This window comes from Gracilinanus agilis, chromosome 2 (genome assembly GCF_016433145.1).
Source record: "Gracilinanus agilis isolate LMUSP501 chromosome 2, AgileGrace, whole genome shotgun sequence".
In the NCBI taxonomy this organism is placed as follows: Eukaryota; Metazoa; Chordata; class Mammalia; order Didelphimorphia; family Didelphidae; genus Gracilinanus; species Gracilinanus agilis.
The window spans coordinates 469,199,114-469,221,047 of NC_058131.1; the positions used below are offsets into that span (position 1 = coordinate 469,199,114).

The window sequence follows — 21,934 nt, forward strand, 5'->3', positions numbered from 1 at the left end:
ACATGAGAAAGTGTTCCAAATCTCTAATAATTAGAGAAATGCAAATCAAAACAACTCTGAGGTATCACCTCACACCTAGCAGATTGGCTAAAATTAAAGAAGGGGAGAGTAATGAATGTTGGAGGGGATGTGGCAAAATTGGGACATTAATGCATTGCTGGTGGAGCTGTGAACTGATCCAGCCATTCTGGCTGGCAATTTGGAATCATGCTCAAAGGGCTATAAAAGAATGCCTGCCCTTTGATCCAGCCATACCATTGCTGGGTTTGTACCCCAAAGAGATCATAGACTTGTACGAAAATATTTATAGCTGCGCTTTTTGTGGTGGCAACAAATTGGAAAAGGAGGGTATGTCCTTCAATTGGGGAATGGCTGAACAAACTGTGGTATATGCGGGTGATGGAATACTATTGTGCTAAAAGGAATAATAAACTGGAGGAGTTCCAGGCGAACTGGAGAGATCTCCAGGAACAGATGCAGAGCGAAAGGAGCAGAGCCAGAAGAACATTGTACACAGAGACTGATATACTATGGTAAAATCAAATGTAATGGGCTTCTGTACCAGCAGCAATGCAATGACCCAGGACACCTCTGAGGGATTTATGGTAAAGAAAGCTACCTACATTCAGAGGAAGAACTGCAGGAGAGGAAACATATAAGAAAAGCAACTGCTTGAATGCATGGGTCGGGGTGGACATGATTGGGGATGTGGACTCAAAACTACCACATCAACAATTTGGAAATAGGTCTTGATCAAGGACACATGACAAAACCAGTGGAAATGTGTGTCAGCCATGGGTGGGGGGAGTGCAGGGGGTGAAGGGGAAAGTAGGAGCATGAATCATGTAACCATGTTAAAAATGATTATTAATAAATGTTTAAAAATTCAAAAAAAAACTGGCCTGAAAAATGTATTTTTAATTTCCTTGTTCTCTCCATCTCAATCCCCCTCTTCCCCAGTTAGGGAATGAATATCATTCCACAATGTGGGAAAATGGAAACACTAATGCATTGTTGGTGGAGCTGTGATCAGATTTAACAATTCTGGAAGGCAATTTGGAACTATGCCCAAAGAGCTACAAAACTCTGCAAACCATTTGATTTAGTAATACTACTACTAGGTCTATATCCCAAAGAGATTAAAAAAAAAGGGAAAAGGACTGATTTGTACAAAAATATTTATAGCAGCTCTTTTATGAGAGCAAAGAATTGGAAATTGAGGGGAGGATGTCCATCAATTGGGGAACGGCTGAACAAATTGTAATAGATGACTGTGATGGAAAGCTATTGGGATATAAGAAATGATGAGCAAGAGGTAACAGAAAAAACTGAAAAGACCTGGTGCAGAGTGAAGTAAACAGAACCGAGAGAACACTGAAATATATAGTAACAGTAATGTTTAACTAAGAAAGACTTAGTATTATGAGCAATATAATAATCCAACACAATTCTGAAGGGTTTATGACAAAGAATGGTATCTGCCCCTAGAGAAAGAATTGATGGAATCTGAATGGAGATTGAAGCATAGCATTTTTCACTTTATTTTATTTGTGTGTGTTTTTATTTTGGGGTTTGGATTTTATATGATTATTCTCTCACAAGATGACCAACATGGAAAAATAGTTTTGCATAATCATACATCTATAACCCAAATCAAATTGCTTATCATCTCAGGAAGGAAGGAGGAAAGAAAGACAATTTGGATGATTTTGGGAAATGTTAAAATTGTTAGGAAAATAACATACTTTTTTAAAACGTAGTACTACTGTTGTTTGTATGATAGGTAAATTGAATATGTGGGTCAGGAGACATCCAAATTCTCTAACATGAAGATAAAAATACATTTTGTTTAAAATGTATTTTTATCTATATGCATCCAATCACTCCTTAAAATTTTTAAAATTCTTTAATTCTCTTAGAGTAGGAACACAATTCATTTATCTACTTCTCCTAGGGCCTATCCCAACATGCTGGCATTTAATAAATATATACAGAATTCATAAATACAACGAAAGCTGTAAAGACTTTCTATTAATAAGAACATAGTTTTACTTGAAGGTGTGGTGTGAAAGGAGGGAGATGGGAATGAGATGGAAGCCCTTGATAACCTATTTCTATGCTTAAAAGTCAGGAAATTCTCCTTGTTGTGTAATTTAAAACTGACTCCTATTCTAAAAGTAAAGATGGGGAACAGCTGGTTACTATTGTCAATCATCTGCTTATAAACTTGAAAACTTATTAAGTCAATGACCTCTTAACCTTCTTTCCCTAAAAAGGAACAGTATCCACTCAGCTGCCTTTTCAGTTTTCTCTCTCAAATGCCTTTAATCCTATTTACAGCTTGCCCCAAAAAAGCCTCTGTATATTATAGTGAGAATTGTAGCTAAGGTCAGTCATAGAGATTGATCATTAATTCAGAGCAGGGAGAGATAGCAGAAGTCATCTGGTCCAACTTCTTTATTATAGATGAGGAAACTGAGGCCCAGAGACACACACAGTGGAGAAAGGCTTGTATCCTCTTTGCTGCTTCCTTTTCTGGGTTTGAAGGTCAACATCTGGTCTCCAAGGCAGGAAGGAACCAAGAGGGATTGCAGAAACCGAAGGAGCTTATCACTGTCTTACACTTGGTCTTGGGAAGCAGTAGGATTCAGTGCCTGGGTCTACTCCTAACTCTCTATTTAACTTTGGGTAAATCATTTTATGCTTCTGGGCCTTCATTTTCTCATCTACAAAGTGAAAGGTGGCTTCTTCAGGGTCCTTCCAGTTCTAACATTCAACAATTGTAATTTACACAATTCTAGAGGTTTTGAGAAAGGTGCAAAAAAGAAAGCAAAAATCCAACTGCTCAGCATTATTCCTCCTATTACCAACTCATTTTCTTATTACAATGCTGCTTAGAAATCCAATTTAAGGGGGCAGCTGGATGGCTCAGTAGATTGAGAGCCAGGCCTAGAGACAAGAGGTCCTAGGTTCGAATCTGACCTCAGACACTTCCTAGCTGTGTGACCCTGGGCAGGTCACTTAGCCCCCATTTCCTAGCCCTGTAACAAATAAAATTAGTATAGAAGGTTATATATAAAAGATATTAGGGTTTAAAAATTTAAAAAAAAAAAGAAAAAAAAAGAAATCCAATTTAAGCTTTCTGTCTTGGTTTATAAAAACTTAGCAATAGCACTGTTCTGGTTCAGGCACTTAAGTCCCTGATAAACTTTATCTTTCAAAGCTCTCCTTTCTTACATTAAGCCAGCCAATCTTCTCCCCAAATCTTCCTGTGGACAGTCTCTAATTTGGATACTACAAACAACTATAATATAGCATTTACATCTCCTCTTCCATTGCCGCTATCCAGTTAGTCTGTTTGGCAATGGTGTAGAAAATAAGATTGGTCCTTTTGTCTTAATTCCAAAGCTTTCACATATATTCCTTCACATCTGTGGTTCTGACAAAACTGCTTCCCTTTTCTCTTTACCCTCTTCTCCCCTCTTCAAACAAGAGTGCCCCTTGACTCCAGCCACTGAAAAGAACAACATCCTGATGGCTATTTGGGATATGGTTTTAATCTCTCTCCCAAAATGACAGAAAGGCTTCCTTTTTAGAAAGAGATTCAATTTAGGGAGTTAAAAGAAACAACAAAAAAAAGAAGAGGCAGCAGACTGCAAAACTGAATATCAAAGTCATCAGTCTTACTCTCTCTTCCGGAGTCATTGATATTTTGGCCAGTGAAGTCCAGTGGCCAGACAAAAGTCAGGATGACTGTTGATGGTCTGGGACAGAGTGGATGACCTAAGTATCTTCAATATCTGATCAAGCTCTAAGTGTTCCACAGTGCTTACTTCATTGCCATTGGAACAAATTGTCCTCATCCATCCATTCCACCAAGGGAAGTCTTCACACACACCCCCATGCCCTCCCTATGAACAGGTTTAAGGCTTGTCCATTACCCTCAACCTAGTTTAGTAGTCTCCCCTCCACCTTCTTTCTCTACCCCTCTCATGCCCCACCTCCCTTCTCTCTTTCTTTCTGTCTCTCTCACATCTTTATCTTCTTAAAGTCAATACTGTATATGGGATTCATATCATAAGATCAATGATGGATCAAGGATGAGGCAATAGGAGACAAAGGACTTGCCCAGGATCACATAGCTAGGAAGTGTCTGAGGTTAGAGTTGAACCCAGGACCTCCTGTCTCCAGATCTGGCTCTCAATCCACTGAGCCACTGTGTAGCACTCTCCAGCATGGGATTATTTGGTCCTATCACCTCCGCAGTGTGGTTGCTTTTTCCACGGCTAATTCAGATGAGGTGGCTGAATCCTACCTTCTGCTTCAATGCAGTTTCTGTTACAGTGTCCAGGGGATCCACTGCTGGTCTCCGACCTCAGTGGATTTTATTGTCATCTCTTTCCATGATCCCCAATCTAGATTTGGTTCCATTTTCTGATGAAGTCTTTGCAAGGCTCAACGTGAAGCTGGTCTCATGCCTCTTCCATTATTCTTCTAGGCTCCAGAACTGGCCGCCAGTGTTGAGTTTGCCCTATGTCTTTCTATGACTGAATCCCAGCACTCTATGCCCTATTTCTCTGTACAATGCTTTTCAGGGGGCTAGTTCTGTCCCTGCTTCTGTTTTGACAGGTCAAAGTCAGGATCTATCTTCAGGTTCCCCATTAGTGGAGCTCCTTATTCAAAGCACTGTCTAACTTGTCTCAGGTCTTTTACACCTCATTCAAATTTCCTTGGTTCACTTCTTAACCCTTCTTTGGTCAACCCCTATACTAAATAGATCAATACTGTTTTTGCTTGTGGCTTCTCTTCCCACTTCTGCCTAGTTTACTTCATGCTTCCTTCACTGGCTTGGCTCTTTAGTCCACCTCTGCTGGCTTCTGGATTTCTTTTTGTGCATATATGAACTAGACAGAGAAGCTTATTTCCAATCTTTGGAATTTTCTTTTTCATTGGCCTTTCCAAGGGTCAATTTGAGATATGTGCTGGGCTTTATATGGGAGGGTTTCTCTATGACCCTTTGCACCACCATCAACTAAAAAACCACATTGCTAACAAGCAAAAGAGCTCATGATATCTTTCATTGTTAGGCAGTTCCTTGTTTAAAAAGCTTCAGTTTAAAATCCAAAAGATTGTTAACAGATGCAGTTTCTGGCTTCAGTGAGAAAAAGCTCCCTTAAACAAAGGAATATGTTGTGATTAGAACTTTTTAAAAAGTGAATTACTTTTAACGATGAGAACCACAAATATTTCCTTTCTGAAAACAACCAGTCACACAGACAGAACATGTTCTGGACCTTTCAAATAAGTTATAATACTGTCAATAGAACTATGACAGACATCCGTTCCCTATACTAACAAAATTGACAGATTTGTTGAGCTTCAAAATCACAAAAATTTCTCTTTCCTGATTACTAAATAAGGCAAAAGTTCCAGAAATTCATATCATCTCAGCCTCAGAAATACTTCCCTCTGCTTCAATTTTGGCACGTACAATGGAGAGCTAGTTAGTTAAGCCTCAGAGACAAAACCAGTCAAACATTTATTAAACATCTACTTTGGCAGCGACTATGCTAACCACTGGTGACATAAATCTAATGGTAGACAACAAGCAAACAAATATCTACAAACAAGTTACATACAATAAAAATAGGAAATAATTAAGAGAGTCAAAGCACTGAAATTAAGAGAAATTGGGAAAAGCTTCCTGTACAAAATGGGACATGAACACAACACAGTTTTCTAGGAAAATAGTCACAGATCAGATCACAAGTTGCTAGCAAGAGGGAGAAAGATTTGGTTGAAAAAAAAGCTGGCTAGCCTAGAGCAGTTTTACTTACCCATGTAATTTCCATTTGCTTTTTCTTGCCTTAGCCTTTTTGCCTATCACCAATATATATTGTGTGTTTTCATTGGCTTTAGCTAGGAACTTACTTCACACGTTCAGTATGTGTGAGAATTTCCATAATTCTCCAGTTCTTAATCTTAAAAGATTAAAAGTTTGTGATTTCATAAGTTTACCCACAATATGATAATTATTTAATTCAACTTGTATGTGATAAGCCCATTTTGAAGGGCCTCTAAATTCATTATTTACCAATTGAGAGGTCCTCTTTTTAGTATATGACTAATGTAAGACTAGTAATTCTCCCTGACCTTAGAAACGGAACCACACAAATATCACAAACTCAATGAAGAGCTAAAATCAAACATTCTCTATCCTTACTAGTTTGCTTCAAATCCATTCAAACTTCCTATTTAAGGCATATTTTAATTATATTAATTTAAATGCTTTTAGCCATAAATACCCTTTCAGTCAGTCAACTATCATCCATTTTTAAATGAAGCAGATCCATGAACCCCATGTGACTCCCCAAAGGACTTAAGTGACCTCTTTTTTGTCTTCCAAGTCACATATCAAATCTAAGCTGATGGAATAAGGAGACATTGGATAGTAGGAGTCACTGCATTCCAAGATATCTGGTGAAAACTGGCCTCTTACCAGTAAGATTGGGCTCATTTATCAAGAGATGGAACTCTGTAACTAGTGTCCAGATCCATTCTCTTTCTAAAAGGCATCCCCCATCACCACACATGAGATGGAATACTACAATGGGAAACTGTAAACTGGCAAGTTGAAAAATGGGCAGCAGCTGTTGGTCTGAGGTCATTATCCTCCAGAGGCTGCTTTTTCCTCATGTGAAGGTCAGTAGTTTCCATGATTAACTTTCAATTATTGTCACGGGTGTAATAAAAAACGAAGGAAGAAGGAAACTTTCCCCTCTCTCAGTAACCTGCTCCCATTCTCTGCCCTTTTTTATTCCCTTGCCAATGATTGACCTCAAATTTCACTCTATATTGCCTTAAGTTTAAGAAAAAAAATTTGTAGCATAGTGAAAAGGAGGCAATATCTTCTGCATACAATATAATTTAACAAGCATTATTAAGCTTATAAGGCACAAAGATTTAATAATGAGGGTCTGTTCATATATAGCTGCTATGTCTTTAAAGACAATCTGTATTAGTTCCAAAGTCAATACAACCTGATTATCTGTAAATAGATCATTGAATATTTATTGGAAAATATGATGTACCTCCCTTCCATTCTTAAATTTTATTTTTGATAATGCTCACAGAATATCAAATTCATAAATTGGGGCAACTGGGTCATTAAAACAAAATTGTTGAGAGATTAGATATGTATGATAAAAAGATGGAGAAATGCTCACACAGTTAATCAATATAAAGGAAGGAAATGACCAGATTGAAATTTTATTGAACATAAATTAGCTTGGCAATTTAAAGCTTCAACTTGGTCTAATAATGTTTAAGCAGTAAACAGAGAAGGAACGAGCAATAAACTTTCCATTTATTATTGCTCAAAGTCCTCAAATACAAACAGCTTCTTAATAAATTATTTCCATTAAATTAAAAAATTGTGCTTTTTAATTTTTTTACACTGTGCAAAGGCATAAGGATATATAACAACATGGGCTTTACTTTATATAGGGAAAATGCTATATCTGGGTATGTAATATCCCAGCAGAGTTTCTAAAGTTTAGCCTTGCTATTTTTTGGTCACAATTTTCCTGGTTTGATTTTTTTCCAAGTTCATTCTTCTAGCTCAGGTCCCAGAAAAATCAGGAGATGGAAATGGTAGCTGAAGAGATCTGGTAGCCATGAATAGGATTAATGCCAAGAATAGGGAAGTGGTGGATGGGGAGAAGGGAAATATAATTAGGAAAGGGTAAGGAGGAAGAAAAGAGAAATTCTAAAAATTGGCAGCATGTACATTTGCAAACCAAGACAAATGTATGGTGTTCATCAGAATTTTTTAAACACAGGAACATAGAAACTGGAAGGGACCATAGAGATCATCTAATTCAGGGTTTCTTAACCTAAGATCCCTATTTCAGAGGATCTGTGTATTCAGATGGGGGAAAAATTACCTCTTCATTTTCACTAACCTCTAAGTTAGCACTCCCTTCAATTACAAATAAAAAACAACATTACCCTGAGGAGTTTTCCAGTTAGCCTATTGGGTCCATGGCACAAAAAATCCTTAAAAATCTCTGATCTACTTCAACCCATTCATTTTAAAGATTAGAACTGAGGCTCAGAGTAGTGAAATGATTTCCCCTAGGTTTATACTTAGAGTTAAGGAGGAGATTTAGCCATAGATTTGAGACCATCAAATGGTAGCTTAAAAGACAGAACACTGTTATGAAGGGTATATTCATATAATTAAAATATAAGTAGGTGGTATGTTGGGTACTTTCATTGGACTTTTCATATGAAGAACTGCCTCCTGGTAAAGGGTTAAATGGGACAGGTTAAAGAGTACTAACTCATATGTTAAAAAGAAACATTCATCTCTTACCTTTTTCTTGCTGCAATATATTTGCCATTTCTTTTCTGCTGGAAGTGCAAACATGGCTTCTCTGTGTTTGTCTGTGAGATCAAGTTCATCCTAAGAAGAAAAGAGATGTCAAATAGTTAAAAATATTAAAATTCTAAGTCAAAAAAATTTAACCATCAATAATTTAACATAAAAGCAGAAGTTAATATGTAATTTAAATCTCTCAAAGAACTTTAGGTACATTATCAGTTGATCCTTATAACAACCCTTTCAAGTTTATAATCTATAATAATATAGTTATAATTCATCCCATTATATTAAGAAAGAATCAGAAGTTAAATGACTTATTCAAGGTAAACAATAAGTGCCAGAGTTGGGTTTTGAACCCAACTCTCTACCAAGTACAAGAGTCATCCATTTTTATTTTATTCTTTTTATAATACTTATATTTTTATAATACTCCTAAGAAAAAAGATCTTGTCAACAAACATTTAATTTTCAATTATGAAATCTTTACTAAGCACATATCATTTACAAGGCACCAGGGATACAAAGACAAAAATGAAATAGTCCCTTCTCACGTGGGGCTTCTGCTCTACTCAAGGAATATAAACATATAAAAATTAAAATATATACAAATGAAACATTTCAACAGGTGCTAACAGCTAATGACTGGTGGACTTGGGAGGATGGAATTGGAAAGGCTTTCAGTGGAATATGGCACTTGATTTATACTTAAGGTTCCATTAGAATAATGATTTCCACATAGTAGGGACTTAATAAATGTTTGTTAAATGGCTAATAAATGCTTTGAAGTAAGCTAAGAGTTGCAAAGCAGAGATGAAGAGGGACTGCATTCTAGCTATATGGGACCATTTGAGCAAAAGGCAAAGAAATCAGAGATGGAATGATATATTAAGGGAAGCAGCCGGAGAGTCAGCTTGACTGGAATGAAGAGTTCATAAAAGGGTTCCTCCAATTTCTCTGCATTTTATTTACTTAAATGAGAACATCTTGACTTTCAGGTGCCTGTTGCAACTCTCCAATTATTTTCCCCTATAAAAGTGATAGTTCTTTGTAAGTCATAACCTCAGCCTCCAGACATCTGTCCTATTTTTTTTTTAAATTCATTTTGTCCTCTTAGGGCATGAACAGTCATATACAAATGAGGATATTTATGGCTGTTTCCAACTCTGAAGGCTTCATCTTAGAACACTATCTCTTCTGTGTCCTTGTAACCGTTTCTTTATATTCATTTCTCCATTTTTCAATAAATAAAAGCTAATTCTCTGCCTCTTTATAACAATGAATTGTTCTCACACAACCGAATTCACATTCAAATTCACAAAATTCATTCACAAAGGAATATATTGTACATCGAAGTGTACCAAAGAGTACTAAAATGCTGGGCCTGGAGTCAGGAAGACCTGAGTTCAAATTTGGCCAGAGATGCTTAATACAAGTGGGACCCTGGTACTTAACCTCTGTTTGCCTCAATTTTCTCATCTGAAAAATGAGGATAACAATAATACCTACCTCTAGGATTATTGTGAGGATCAAATGAGGTAATAATTGTAAAGTGCCTAGAACAGTGCCTGGCAAGTAATAAGCACAGTATAAATATTAACTATTATTTTTCATATTATTTCTCGTTTGGATATTCAAATTTTCTCCAAAAAGCTACATTCACACATTCTATCTGGAAGCAGAATATATACATATATTTTAGCACTTTCTTTTCTAAAAATGTTTTTTCTATGCCCGTTATATGTTAACGCATTCACTTGTAACAGTAACAAGAGCTTTTATCTTTTGACAATATAGTTTAATATAAAAACATTTTTTCAAACCCTTTCATCACTAAACAGCAGTTTCATATAAAAAGGTCTTTAAAATGACCATGTACTTTCCAACTAAACCCAAACGCAAGTGCTATAAGTACCAAAATTCTATAATCATTATTCATCCTCAATATCCTAATTGGTAACACAATGTCTACACGTAGTAAGCAGTTAAGAAATGCTTGCTGACAAATTTTATGGCAATAATTACAGTCTTCCCTCGCCATATTGCAGTTCACTTATTGTGACTTCACTGTATCACAGCTTTAAAAAAAATATATATATAATTCTGTATTATGGAGTTTTCGCAATATCACAGGATTTTGAGAATGAATACCATACTGCACACAATGGAAATGCAGTATGCCACTACCACTTGTTTGCGAGATTGTACACACACACTATTGGCTGATGGAATGAAAGGCGACCAACCACAGCGCTGTGTACTGTATCCTGGACACTGATTGGCTCAGTGACTATAGTATCAATTGGTTTGGTCTCCAGCACTGTGCCCATACATTCAGCATCTCTCCTTGTCCACTTCACATTGAGGTCTGATCACTGCATGTAGAGTTGCTCTGTAGTGCTGTGTTTTTGTGAAGTTTTCATTAAAGTTTGAATTTATTTCAAGCCCTATGCTACCCAAACATTCTGCACCATTTAAGGCTTCTGGCAGTGGCTTACCATCAAAGAATAATAAAATAAGTATAATGCAACTAATTCACAGAATTTCACCTATCGTGGGGGGTCTCTGGAACATAACTCCTATGATAGGTGATGGATCACTGTACTATGGCTTTTTCCATGTCTCCTCCATTGGACCATAAATCTAAGAAATCCCAGAACTCTGAGTTTGAAAGTCATTTCAGAAGCCATCTAATTCAACCCATATCTAAATAAGACTACCCTGTGCAACATATCTAGCAAGTAATAACTCAATCCCTGCTGGAAAATATCTAGTATGAGGGAATTTCCCACTTCCTGAGGCAACCCATTCCATTTTTGTAGATAGCTCTGATGGTTGGGAAGCCTTTCTTCATATCAAGGCTAAATCTACCTCCAGGAAAAATTACTCTAGAGGTCCTAGTTTTCCCCTTTAGGGACAAACAAGTCTCAACTTCTTCCACAGAACAGACCTTCATGCTCTTAGTCTTGAAAACCTTCATATTCTTGAAGACAACTCTGATGTGTGACTCTGTCCTTACTTAAATCTTATGCAGGCTAAGTATCCCCAGTTCCTTCAACTAAATATTTTCAGTTTAATGATATAAGTTCAATATCCTTCACTACTCTGGTCATGGGATCATAAAACCCTTTAGACAGAAGTAATTCTAACCAATTTGTGTTAAGTATGAGACAAATAAGACACCAAATCTGCTCAGTGCTACACAGATAGTAAAAGTCTGAGATGGGAAATGAATACAGATCCAGCACTCATTTGCCACTCACCACTCATCTACCTAGTCATTATCCTCTGGGTGCTCTCCAGGGTACGGATGTCTTTTCCAAAATCAGTAGTACACTGAACTAAACATAATTCTCCAAATGTGTTTTGTCAAGGGCAGAGGACTATCTCCTATGTGGCCAAAATTGCATTATCTTATTTTGGCTAATATTATGTTATGCAGAAAATTAGTGTTGAATTGTAATAATTTTTATATGAAACTTTCCTTAAACCTTAGGTTTTGAAGGTCATTAAGTTATCAAGCTAACATAATTTACTTCTAGGCTTTGAGGTATCTTATTTGGCTGGTTTAGAGGGAGGGTAGAGATCTGCTCCTTATTTATCTTTAAATAAGAATTCTCTTAGGTATGAAAAGTCAGCAAGCTCTAGTTACTATGTTGGGCTACAGTGGCCCAGCCACATGTTAAGGAGGAAGGGGTTTGTTGGCATCCATAAGGAGATCCACCTCTTCCTTTGATGAAGTAATGAAGGAAGAGATGGGATATACAAGACTATTCTCTGGGGCCATTTACCAAAGATGTCTTGGGATATTCAAGGGACAGACTGAATAGTGATATCACAAGGGGGTAAATATTGATCCGTGAAGGAATTCTGTCTTTTTTCTGCTCTTTTGCCCCACTCTTTTGATCCACTCACACTCTTGGTTCCTATTTGGATTGTGGAGGGCATCAAATGATCAGTTTCAGAATGTCTTGAGCAGTCAATTAATAAATCACTTTAAAATTATGAAATGCTGCCTTTTGAGAATTTCAGTCATTACAGTTATTATATCCACTTAAGACCTCCAGATCTTTTTCAGTTAAACTATTTGATTATGACTCCCCTTAAACTTGTAAAGTTGTTTTTTTTTTTTTTAAACCATTACCTTTTGTCTTAGAATCAATATGTTACTGGTTGCAAGGCAGAAGAGTGGTAAGAGCTAGGCAATGGGGTTAAGTGATTTGCCCAGGGTCACACAGCTAGAAAGTGTCTGAGGCCAGATTTGAACCTAGGACCTCCCATCTGTAGGCCTGGTTCTCAATCCTCTGAGCCACCCAGCTGCCCCTAAAGTTGATTTTTTTAAAACCCAAATATAGGAATTTTTTTAATCAATCATTTATTTGTAGGTTATTCTATATCAGATTCCTTGCCATCTCAGGAAGGTGTGAGGGGAAGAAGAGAATTTGGATGGCAAAATGTCAACTATTTCTTACAGAATTAATATCTAAAGAATAACTTGTAATGTTCACCTCTAGAAAATAAACTGATGAACAGAAACATAAAACACACACACAGAGAATTTCTACATTTAATTAGGAATAAAAAAATTAAAAATTAGAAAAAAAATTGGAGTTATTAGTATTGGCTCAGTATTCTCCTGTGAGAATTTTTTGGTATAATTATCCAATGCTAGGTATATGAAAAATAGCAATAGGTACAGAATGCTACTTCAGTGGAAGGCAGAAATGAACTGGGTTAGTCTTCATGGTATAAGAAAAACACTTTACAAATTTATGTGAATGTACAATATTAAATACTGAAAGACTTAATGTTGATCCCTGCCTCTCAATGATTATAGAGGATAAAATGTAAGGAAAAGTAATTAATTAAGCATCTACTGCATGTCAGACAATGTGCTAAGCACTTAAATGTTATCTCATTTGATCTTCACATTGAGAGATAGGTGTTGTTATTATCTCCATTTTACAGTTGAGGAAACTGAATTAGACATAAGTTAAATTATCTTATACACTTACTTGTATAAGGCTTTTTTTGAACTCATGTCTTCTTGACTTTAGATTCAGGGCTCTATCTACTCCTCCAAGTAAAGTTTAGTGTTGGTAAAGTATTAAGTCTATTTCACAGTGGCCTGCCTTGCTCATTTCTTACCTCTCGTGGGTTCTTAATAGTTATGTGAAGACATACTGAGTAGAGAGCAACTAGGTGGCTCAGTGGGGCTGAGATTTCTTCCATTATCAAAGGAGACAAGTGAAAAAATTAAATATTAGTAATTTGAAGGTAACTCTAAAGAAATATATTTTCTCTCTGAAATAATTCCAAAAGAATATAAAAGATTTGTTTTCCTCAGTAAGAGATAAGTGTATCCTCTTTGCTTATTTGTTCAGTTGCTGTGCAGACTAAATCGAGAATAAAAAATCAACTAGGATAGCTAGTATTTGAAAAGAAAACTGAGATCTGTTATGGAGGTCCAGCAAAAAGAAATAAAAAATAGCAAGTTCAAAGAGTGACCACCACATTAGTGGGCTCCACCTTCACATAGTTTCCATCCCCTCCACCCTTTCTAGGTCCACTTTCTACTCTGTCTTCCTTCTTCAGAACTTAAATTCATTGGGAGCAGAAACTTTGTTCTTGTATTTACAGTGCTTAAGGCACAGTGCCAGGCATAGAGTAATAAAAAGTGTTCCCTCTCTAGAGTCTAGAAGAAGGGAGAAGATGATAAAGAATTCAGTCTGTGATATGTTAAACTTAAGATGTCTTCTCAGAAGTGGAGATCTTGCTCAGTGGAGAGAAGGGATACATTGGGGGAGTATTGAAGGAAAAAGGATAGCTATAACTATGTTGGGAACAAATCTCTCTATTGCCTACCATAGGATGATGTCATCTCTCAAGCAAACCTGAGTTCAAATTCAGTCTCAGACACTTCCTTGCTGTGTGACCCAGGGTAAGTCACTTGATCACTGATTGTCTGATCAAAGAATCCTTTGGATCCATTGTACATGGAAAGAGCAAACTATTCTAATATCCCTGCTAAGAAAACTCCATGTAAATAGCTGGGGTTCAGGGGGTCATAAAGAATCTAACAAAACTGAACAACAAAAAAATTTGTTGGGAACAGGTCTCACTATCGGTTACTATAGGAAAATGTTATCTCTCAAAAAGCTAGTTAGGATAGAAAAGAGAATCGTGGTTTGAATATTGGGCAACAAAATCCTCAGGACACTAGAAAAGGGGCACAAGAGGTAGCTGAATTTCTCTACATTCACTTCAACAGTTAAGTCCTTGAATAACCTCCTTTTTATCTCGTAAGTTTGCTTCTGTGTTGTAGCTGACTAGAAGGTACAGCCTACTCTGTAAAAGAACTTCTATATTATGGTTAATAACTACATTCAAACATCTTAATCTTGGGAGACATTGTGCCTCCTCCTGGAGTTCTCTTTATATTTCTGGTTCTGCTGAAATAACTCCACATTTATTTGGGGGAGAAGTACTCATTTTACCTTTCCTGAAATACCTTTTCAAAATCAATCTAAGGAGAAAGGATTTGTGGCATAAAAATAAAGCAGGAAACTACTCTATACCTAGACATTCCTCTCCTCTGAATTTGAGACTTTTAAGGTTTATTTTTTCCCCCATAAAGGCCTTTTTTTTTAATTAAAAAACCATTCTTTCAATTATATTCCATTTATTCCACTAAAAACCTTTGATATCACATCATGCTATGGAGATGATCCTGTATTCTTGGAGGCTATTCCAATGAAGGGGATGGTTTCAGAAAAGCTTGGAAAGGCCTGTATAAACTATTAAAAAGTGTAATGTGCAGATCCAGGAGAGCAATCTACCAGTAACAGCAATATGGTAGAGATAATCAACTGTGAAAGACTTAGTAACTGATCAATACAATAAGCCACCATAACTCCAAAGGACTTATGATATAAAATGTTATCCCTTTCCAGATAAAGAACTAATGGATTCAGAGTATTGACTGAGGCATTCTTTTCTTTTAGTTTTCCAGAACATAGCTAATGCTGAAATATGTTTTGCATGAAACTATATGTATAATGAGCATCAAATTTCATGCCTTCACAGTGGGTAGAGGAGAGGCTAGAGGGAGATGAAGAATGTGAAATTGAAAATAATAAAATTGGGAAAAAACCACTCTGCCAGCTGAACAAAGACTCTGGAGGGACCTATACCAATCTAGAATGGTTTTTAAGTACCAACCTGAGATATAATCATACTATCCTACATACAAGGCCAGGCCTACCTAAGTATGGAGAGTTTATCACCAGAAGGCAATGAACTTTTAAAGCCATAGTAATTGAAGAAGATTAATACATGAGTGATGGGATCTTTTACTGGGGTCATCCAACTTGGGCTCAGCTAGATTTTCCTTAAAAAGTGACAAAGCTGGGTAAGAAGAAAGTGTAATTGATTTAAAGCTCAAGCTGAATCTCCCTTGATAAAGCATCCTGTCTGGCTGAATTGACTTGATTTCCTAGTCACAAATGGGCACAAAAAAAAGCCCACCCTCTAGAGTTTGTACCCTTCAGACTTGACACAAATCCTAAGACCACAGAGTCACCTTGCCAACCAGACTCATTTTCTTATGGAGGTGGGATGGAAGCTAACTTAAGTGCTGCTGTCTCCTTATTTTAAAACCTTTCTTAGGGCTAAGTAAGCATCCCTGTGCTATTAATGACCTTCATACAAGTGTCTCATTTCACCCCAACATCAAGCATGAACTAACTAACAAGGTACCAGTCTGAGTCAGACCTACCCCTTAATAGCATCAAAGAATCATGATCCACACAGAGATAGGGCATCATGTACCCTAATCAGTTTTTAAAAATCTTTTACTTCCCCCAATATTTGCTTCTTTCTAAATTTGTACACATATGCTGCTGTGCTAACAACCAGGTACATTTCAAAATTTATAGAAAAATAGATATTTTAAAAAGAAATGCAATAAATATGAATTGGGATCTGGTCCTGGAGTCAATAGGGAGTAAGAGGAATTTACAGAATAGGGGATGATATGATTAAGTCTAAGTTTTAAGAAAATCATTTATTAGGCAACTAGAAAGATGGATTGGAGAACAGAGAACCCTGAAGTAGAGAAAACAATTAGGCTATTGTAATAGTCTAGATGATAGTTTTAAAAGTATGAGCTAGGGTGGAAGCTGGTGAAGAGAGAGAAGGGGACAGATGGAGAAATGTGAAGATAGACAACAAGATTTAGCAATGATTGAAATTATGGAGTGAGGAAAAGCAGAAAGTAGAGGATAATGACAGGTTATAAACCTGGGTGACCAGAAAAATGATAGTGCCCTTAATATTAATAGGGAAAAGAGAAAGTTGGCAGTGGGGGCAGGTGAAAAAAAAATGAAATGTAATACCTACCTGTACCTGCTTATCCTGCATGACTAATTCACTCCTACCCAAAACAAAAAGGGAGTTTCCAGGGATTTTGCTCTAGAGGGCAAACCCAGCAACTATCTGAGGAGCACCTGCTGCTGACACAAGGTGATCTTGGAAGCAGAATTACAAAATTTACAAAGACACCTGGGCAGCAACTGCTTGTGTTACCCAGGAGGCAGCTTAAAATCAATAAAAAAGCAAGTGTTTATTAAACATCTTCTCTATACCAGATACAGATGCAAGGTGCTGGAGAATCAAGTACAAAGATTGTACAATGTACAATGATTCCTAGTTGAAGCTATATTTCACTTTAATGGGAAAGTAAATATATATAAAAATATAATAAAATATGTTATAAACAAATATATAATTATTATAAGTATATTATAGGCATACAATATTATAAATAAATATATGTACTATATTATAAAATATAACAAATACCAAATATACAAAAAAAAATACAAGATAGTTTGGGGGAAAAAGGCACTACTGGTTAGGAAACTAAGTAAAGGCTTCATAAAGATCATGTTGTCTGATCACTCTTAAAGGAAGAGAGGCAGAAATAAGAACAGAGTGCATTTCTTTTCTTCTTTTTTTTTTTTAAACCCTTAACTTCTATGTATTGGCTCCTTGGTGGAAGAGTGGTAAGGGTGGGCAATGGGGGTCTGCCCAGGGTCACACAGCTGGGAAGTGTCTGAGGATGGATTTGAACCTAGGACCTCCCATCTCTAGGCCTGACTCTCAATCCACTGAGCTACCCAGCTGCCCCCACAGAGTGCATTTCAAGAAATTTGGAATGGTTTCCAGTGATGGGCAAACTTTTTGAAGAGGGGACCAAAGGAAAGGAAATGCTGTTTCTAAGGCCACTCTTTCGAAGTTTCATTGTATTTCATTTATTCTACTTATTGTATTCATCAGATTAGGAAGTGAGAATGACATACAGAGAGACTTGAGGCAAAGAAAAAAGTTAAAGAGGATGCTGCAACAACCTAAGCAAGAGGTGATGAGAGTCTGATCAAGATAGTAACTGTGTGAACTGAGACAGAATCAGATAAGAGAGATGTAATGAATAGAAATAGCAAGATTTGTCAATGGACTAGATATATGGCTTGAAGGAGTTAAAGGAGTCCAAGATAATGCTGCTGTTAAGAATGTGGGAAACTGGAAGTATGGTGGTGCCTTTGACAGAAAAAAGGAAGTTCTGGAAGAAAGGAAGCTTAAGGAAGGGAGGGAAAGAAAAGAATGAATTCAGTTTGGCGCTTGTGTCTTCTTAAAGCATCATCTCAGAAATAGAGAGTATGCCAGTGGAGAGAGGGGAGGGAATGAGGTAGTGCCAGAGGGATAATAGTAATTATGTTGGGAATGTTTCACTACTGACTACCATTAAAAAAGATGTGAATCCATCTTCCTAGCTTCCAGTTGATTGATGGGGTACAATCAATGTTCCTACTATTGAAGAGCATGATGCTAAGGGAACAAAAAGTGGTAAAAGATAGTACCTACCCTCAAGGAGTTCACAATCTAATGGGGGAAGCAAGAACAATAAATATAATATAATAAATTTAAATAATATAATTTATAATATAACAATTAAACAATATAATAAATCTTAAAAGGTGTGTATGTGTGTATACATATATATGAAAAATAAGAAAAAAATTAACATAGGAAAGGTACTAGAATTAAAAAGGGTTGGGAAAGGCTTCCTGTAGAAGCTTCCACTTTGGAGGAAACTGACCTAGAAAATATGCACAATAATAAAACTATGGCTACTTTTACTCAAGTAAATTTACTCAAGTAAATATATCTGAGGGCAGTTAGACACAGAGGATAGATTGCTGGGCCTGGTCTCATCCTTGTGTGTTCAAATCTGACTTTGATTACCATTTCACAATATAGTTTGAAATCTGGTAATTCTAAAACATCTTCAAACCCCTCCCTGCTTTTTTCTTCAATTCCCTTGAACTCTGCTGATAATTGCATTATTTGAAAAAACCACTAAGCTCTATAAAATACTCTCTTGGTAGCACTAAATATCTAGGTTAATTTTTTCTCACTGATACACTAAACCATGAAAAATTATTCTCTCCAACTATTTAAGTCTTTCTTATTTCTATAAAGTGTTTTGTAGCTGAATCTATGTGTCTTGGGTTTGTTTTAGGAGGTTAACTCAGATATTTTATCTGCATTTTGTAGTTACCTTGAATGAAATATTTTTACTATTGTATTCTGTTAATTTTTTTTTGTGCTAATTAATTTAGCTCTCAATCCCTCTGAGTTTGTTTCAATTAAACTAGCTGATCTTAGTTTCCTCCCTCCAGTTCTCTACCTCTTCCTCCCTCCAGTTATTTTTCCCAGCCCAAATTCTTTATTTTTACCTAGACAGTTATTCCCAGGCATCTTTTTTTTTTTTTAAAACTTTTCCTTTCTAAGCACAGATAAGAACAAGGTTAGGATTGCTCTCTATCCTCAACCCCCAATCTTAATTTATATCACAATTCTTTCTAAGAAATATTAATTTAATTCATTATTCTCCTTACTCTTCCCTAGTTCTATGACACATTAGAATCTAATATCCCATTTCGCTGGCTTCTCATTAACTTGTTATTTATTTTATAATACCCTTCATGTAAAGAGGCAACTCCTGAAAGCCAAAAAATCCCCAATGACTCAAAAACAAACAAACAAAAAAATTCAATAGCCTTTACTCCCTTCTCTTGGTGTCACAACTATAATACAGATCTCTATGTCTCATCTATAGTTTGATGGATCTGTTTCTGAGAAATCTCCTCCTAGAAATATCAAATTATGATGGAGACAAATGAAGCAGAGAGACCTAAGATCTAACATGAAGAATTGCTTCCAAGGCTTTTAAGTTACTACCTGCCCATGCTGAGAAAGGATATAATTTCTCTAAAATTCCTTCTTTCCTTTCCTTCTCCTCTAAGATTAATATGGATGAGATAGCCATATGTGGACTGAAGGTGAGATTTGCCTTCTGAGAAGAAAATAATTTAGAAAAGATCTCCTGGATGACCTGTTCTTCCTCCAAACAGCCAATTTTGAAATCCCCTTTGCACTGCCCTCTCCCTCTAGATAAAACAAATATTTGACCTCCATATCACGACCCAATTCCCACTCTAATAACTGGAGCTCAGTTCCTTAGTACTTCTTTTCTTGAACATAAAACCTTACGTGTCCCTCTCTCTCTCCTCTTAAGGCAAGATCCTATTCCTCCTCCTACTTCCCCAAGACATTCCTCTGTGTTTTCATTATTCCTGTAAAAATTAGTCAATCAGGAATTATGGGTTCTAAACTAAGAAATATTAATTCAGTTCTTTCCCTTCCTATTCTCCCAATTCTTTTGACCTCCTCCTTCTTAAAGTTTTACCATATTCTCTTTGTTCCTTCAAAACTGAGTTTTTAAATACTTCGTCTAGTTTTATAAATATGAAAATAGTGTTTCAGTTGCTTAGTATTTTGCTTGGAAAAACCAAGTTAAACTAGGGAGGTTTAAATTAACAATCTCAATCTCTCACAATATCAAGTTAAGACTTGAGAACAGGTAATCAATGTTTTTCCAATTGTTTAGATCTAGTTTTATTTGTTTGGAAAGTGTTTTGTAATTGTTTTCATATAATTGCTGTGTTTGCTTTGGTAGATAGATTCCTAAATATTTTATATTGTATAGGGTGATTTTAAATGGTGTTTTTCTTTCTACCTCTTGCTGCTGTGATGTGTTGGAAATATATAGAAATGCTAATGATTTATGTGCATTTATTTTGTATCCTGCAACTTTGCTAAAGTTGTTGATTATTTCTACAAGCTTCTTAGTTGATTCTCTAGGAATTTTAAGTAGACCATCATATCATCTGCAAAGAGTGATAGCTTAGTCTCCTCATTGCCTATTTTAATACTTTCAATTTCTTCTTTAATTGCTACTGCTAGTGTTTCTAGTACTATGTTGAATAATAGAGGTGATAATGGGCATCCTTGTTTCACTCCTGATCTTATTGGAAAGGCTTCTAATTTATCCCCATTGCATATGATGCTTGTTGATGGTTTTATTTTATTTTATATACTGTTTATTATTTTTAGGAAAAGTCCTTCTATTCCTATACTTTCTAGGGTTTTCAATAGGAATGGGTGCTGTATTTTGTCAAAGGCTTTTTCAGCATCTATTGAGATGATCATGTGATTTTTGTTTGTTAGACTGTTGATATGGTCAATTATGTGGATGGTTTTCCTAATGTTGAACCATCCTTGCATTCCTGGTATAAATCCCACCTGATCATGGTGGATAATCCTCTTGATTACTTGTTGGAGTCTCTTTGCTAGTATTCTGTTTAAGATTTTTGCATCTATGTTCATTAGGGAGATTGGTCTGTAGTTTTCTTTCTCTGTTTTTGATCTACCTAGCTTTGGAATCAGTACCATATTTGTGGCATAAAAGGAATTTAGTAGGACTCCTTCTTTGCTTATTATATCAAATAATTTGTATAGTATTGGAATCAGTTGCTCTTTGAATGTCTGATAGAATTCACTTGTGAATCCATCAGGCCCTGGTGATTTTTTCTTAGGGAGTTCTTTGATGGCTTGTTCAATTTCTTTTTCTGATATGGGATTATTTAGGTATTCTATTTCTTCTGCTGTTAATCTAGGCAATTTGTATTTTTGTAAATATTCATCCATATCTCCTAAATTGTTATATTTGTTGCCATGTAATTGGGCAAAATAGTTTTTAATGATTGCCTTAATTTCCCCTTCACTAGAGGTGAGGTCTCCCTTTTCATCTTTGATACTTTCAATTTGGTTTTCTTCTTTCCTTTTTTTTATTAGATTGACCAGTACCTTGTCTATTTTATCTGTTTTTTTTTTTCAAAATAACAGCTTCTAGTCTTATTTATTAAATCAATAGTTCTTTTAATTTCGATTTTATTAATTTCTCCCTTGATTTTTAGTATTTCTAATTTAGTTTTCATCTGGGGATTTTTAATTTGCTCTCTTTCTAATTTTTTAAGTTGCATGCCGAATTCATTAATCTCTGCCCTCCCTAATTTGTTAATATATGCACTAAGGATATAAATTTCCCCCTGAGTACTGCCTTGGCTGCATCCCACAGAGTTTGGT

At 36.0% G+C, this 21,934-nt stretch overlaps 1 protein-coding gene across 3 annotated transcripts in view; it reads right to left on the reverse strand.

Annotated features, from left to right (window-relative positions):
- Positions 1 to 21,934, reverse strand: part of DAAM1 (dishevelled associated activator of morphogenesis 1) — a 223,319-nt gene that overhangs the window by 93,670 nt on the left and 107,715 nt on the right. For all 3 annotated transcript variants that reach the window (XM_044664879.1, XM_044664882.1, XM_044664881.1), the window contains exon 3: positions 8,378 to 8,467. In XM_044664879.1, coding sequence (XP_044520814.1) covers positions 8,378 to 8,467 — 90 coding nt within the window. The remainder of the gene's footprint in view (positions 1 to 8,377; positions 8,468 to 21,934) is intronic.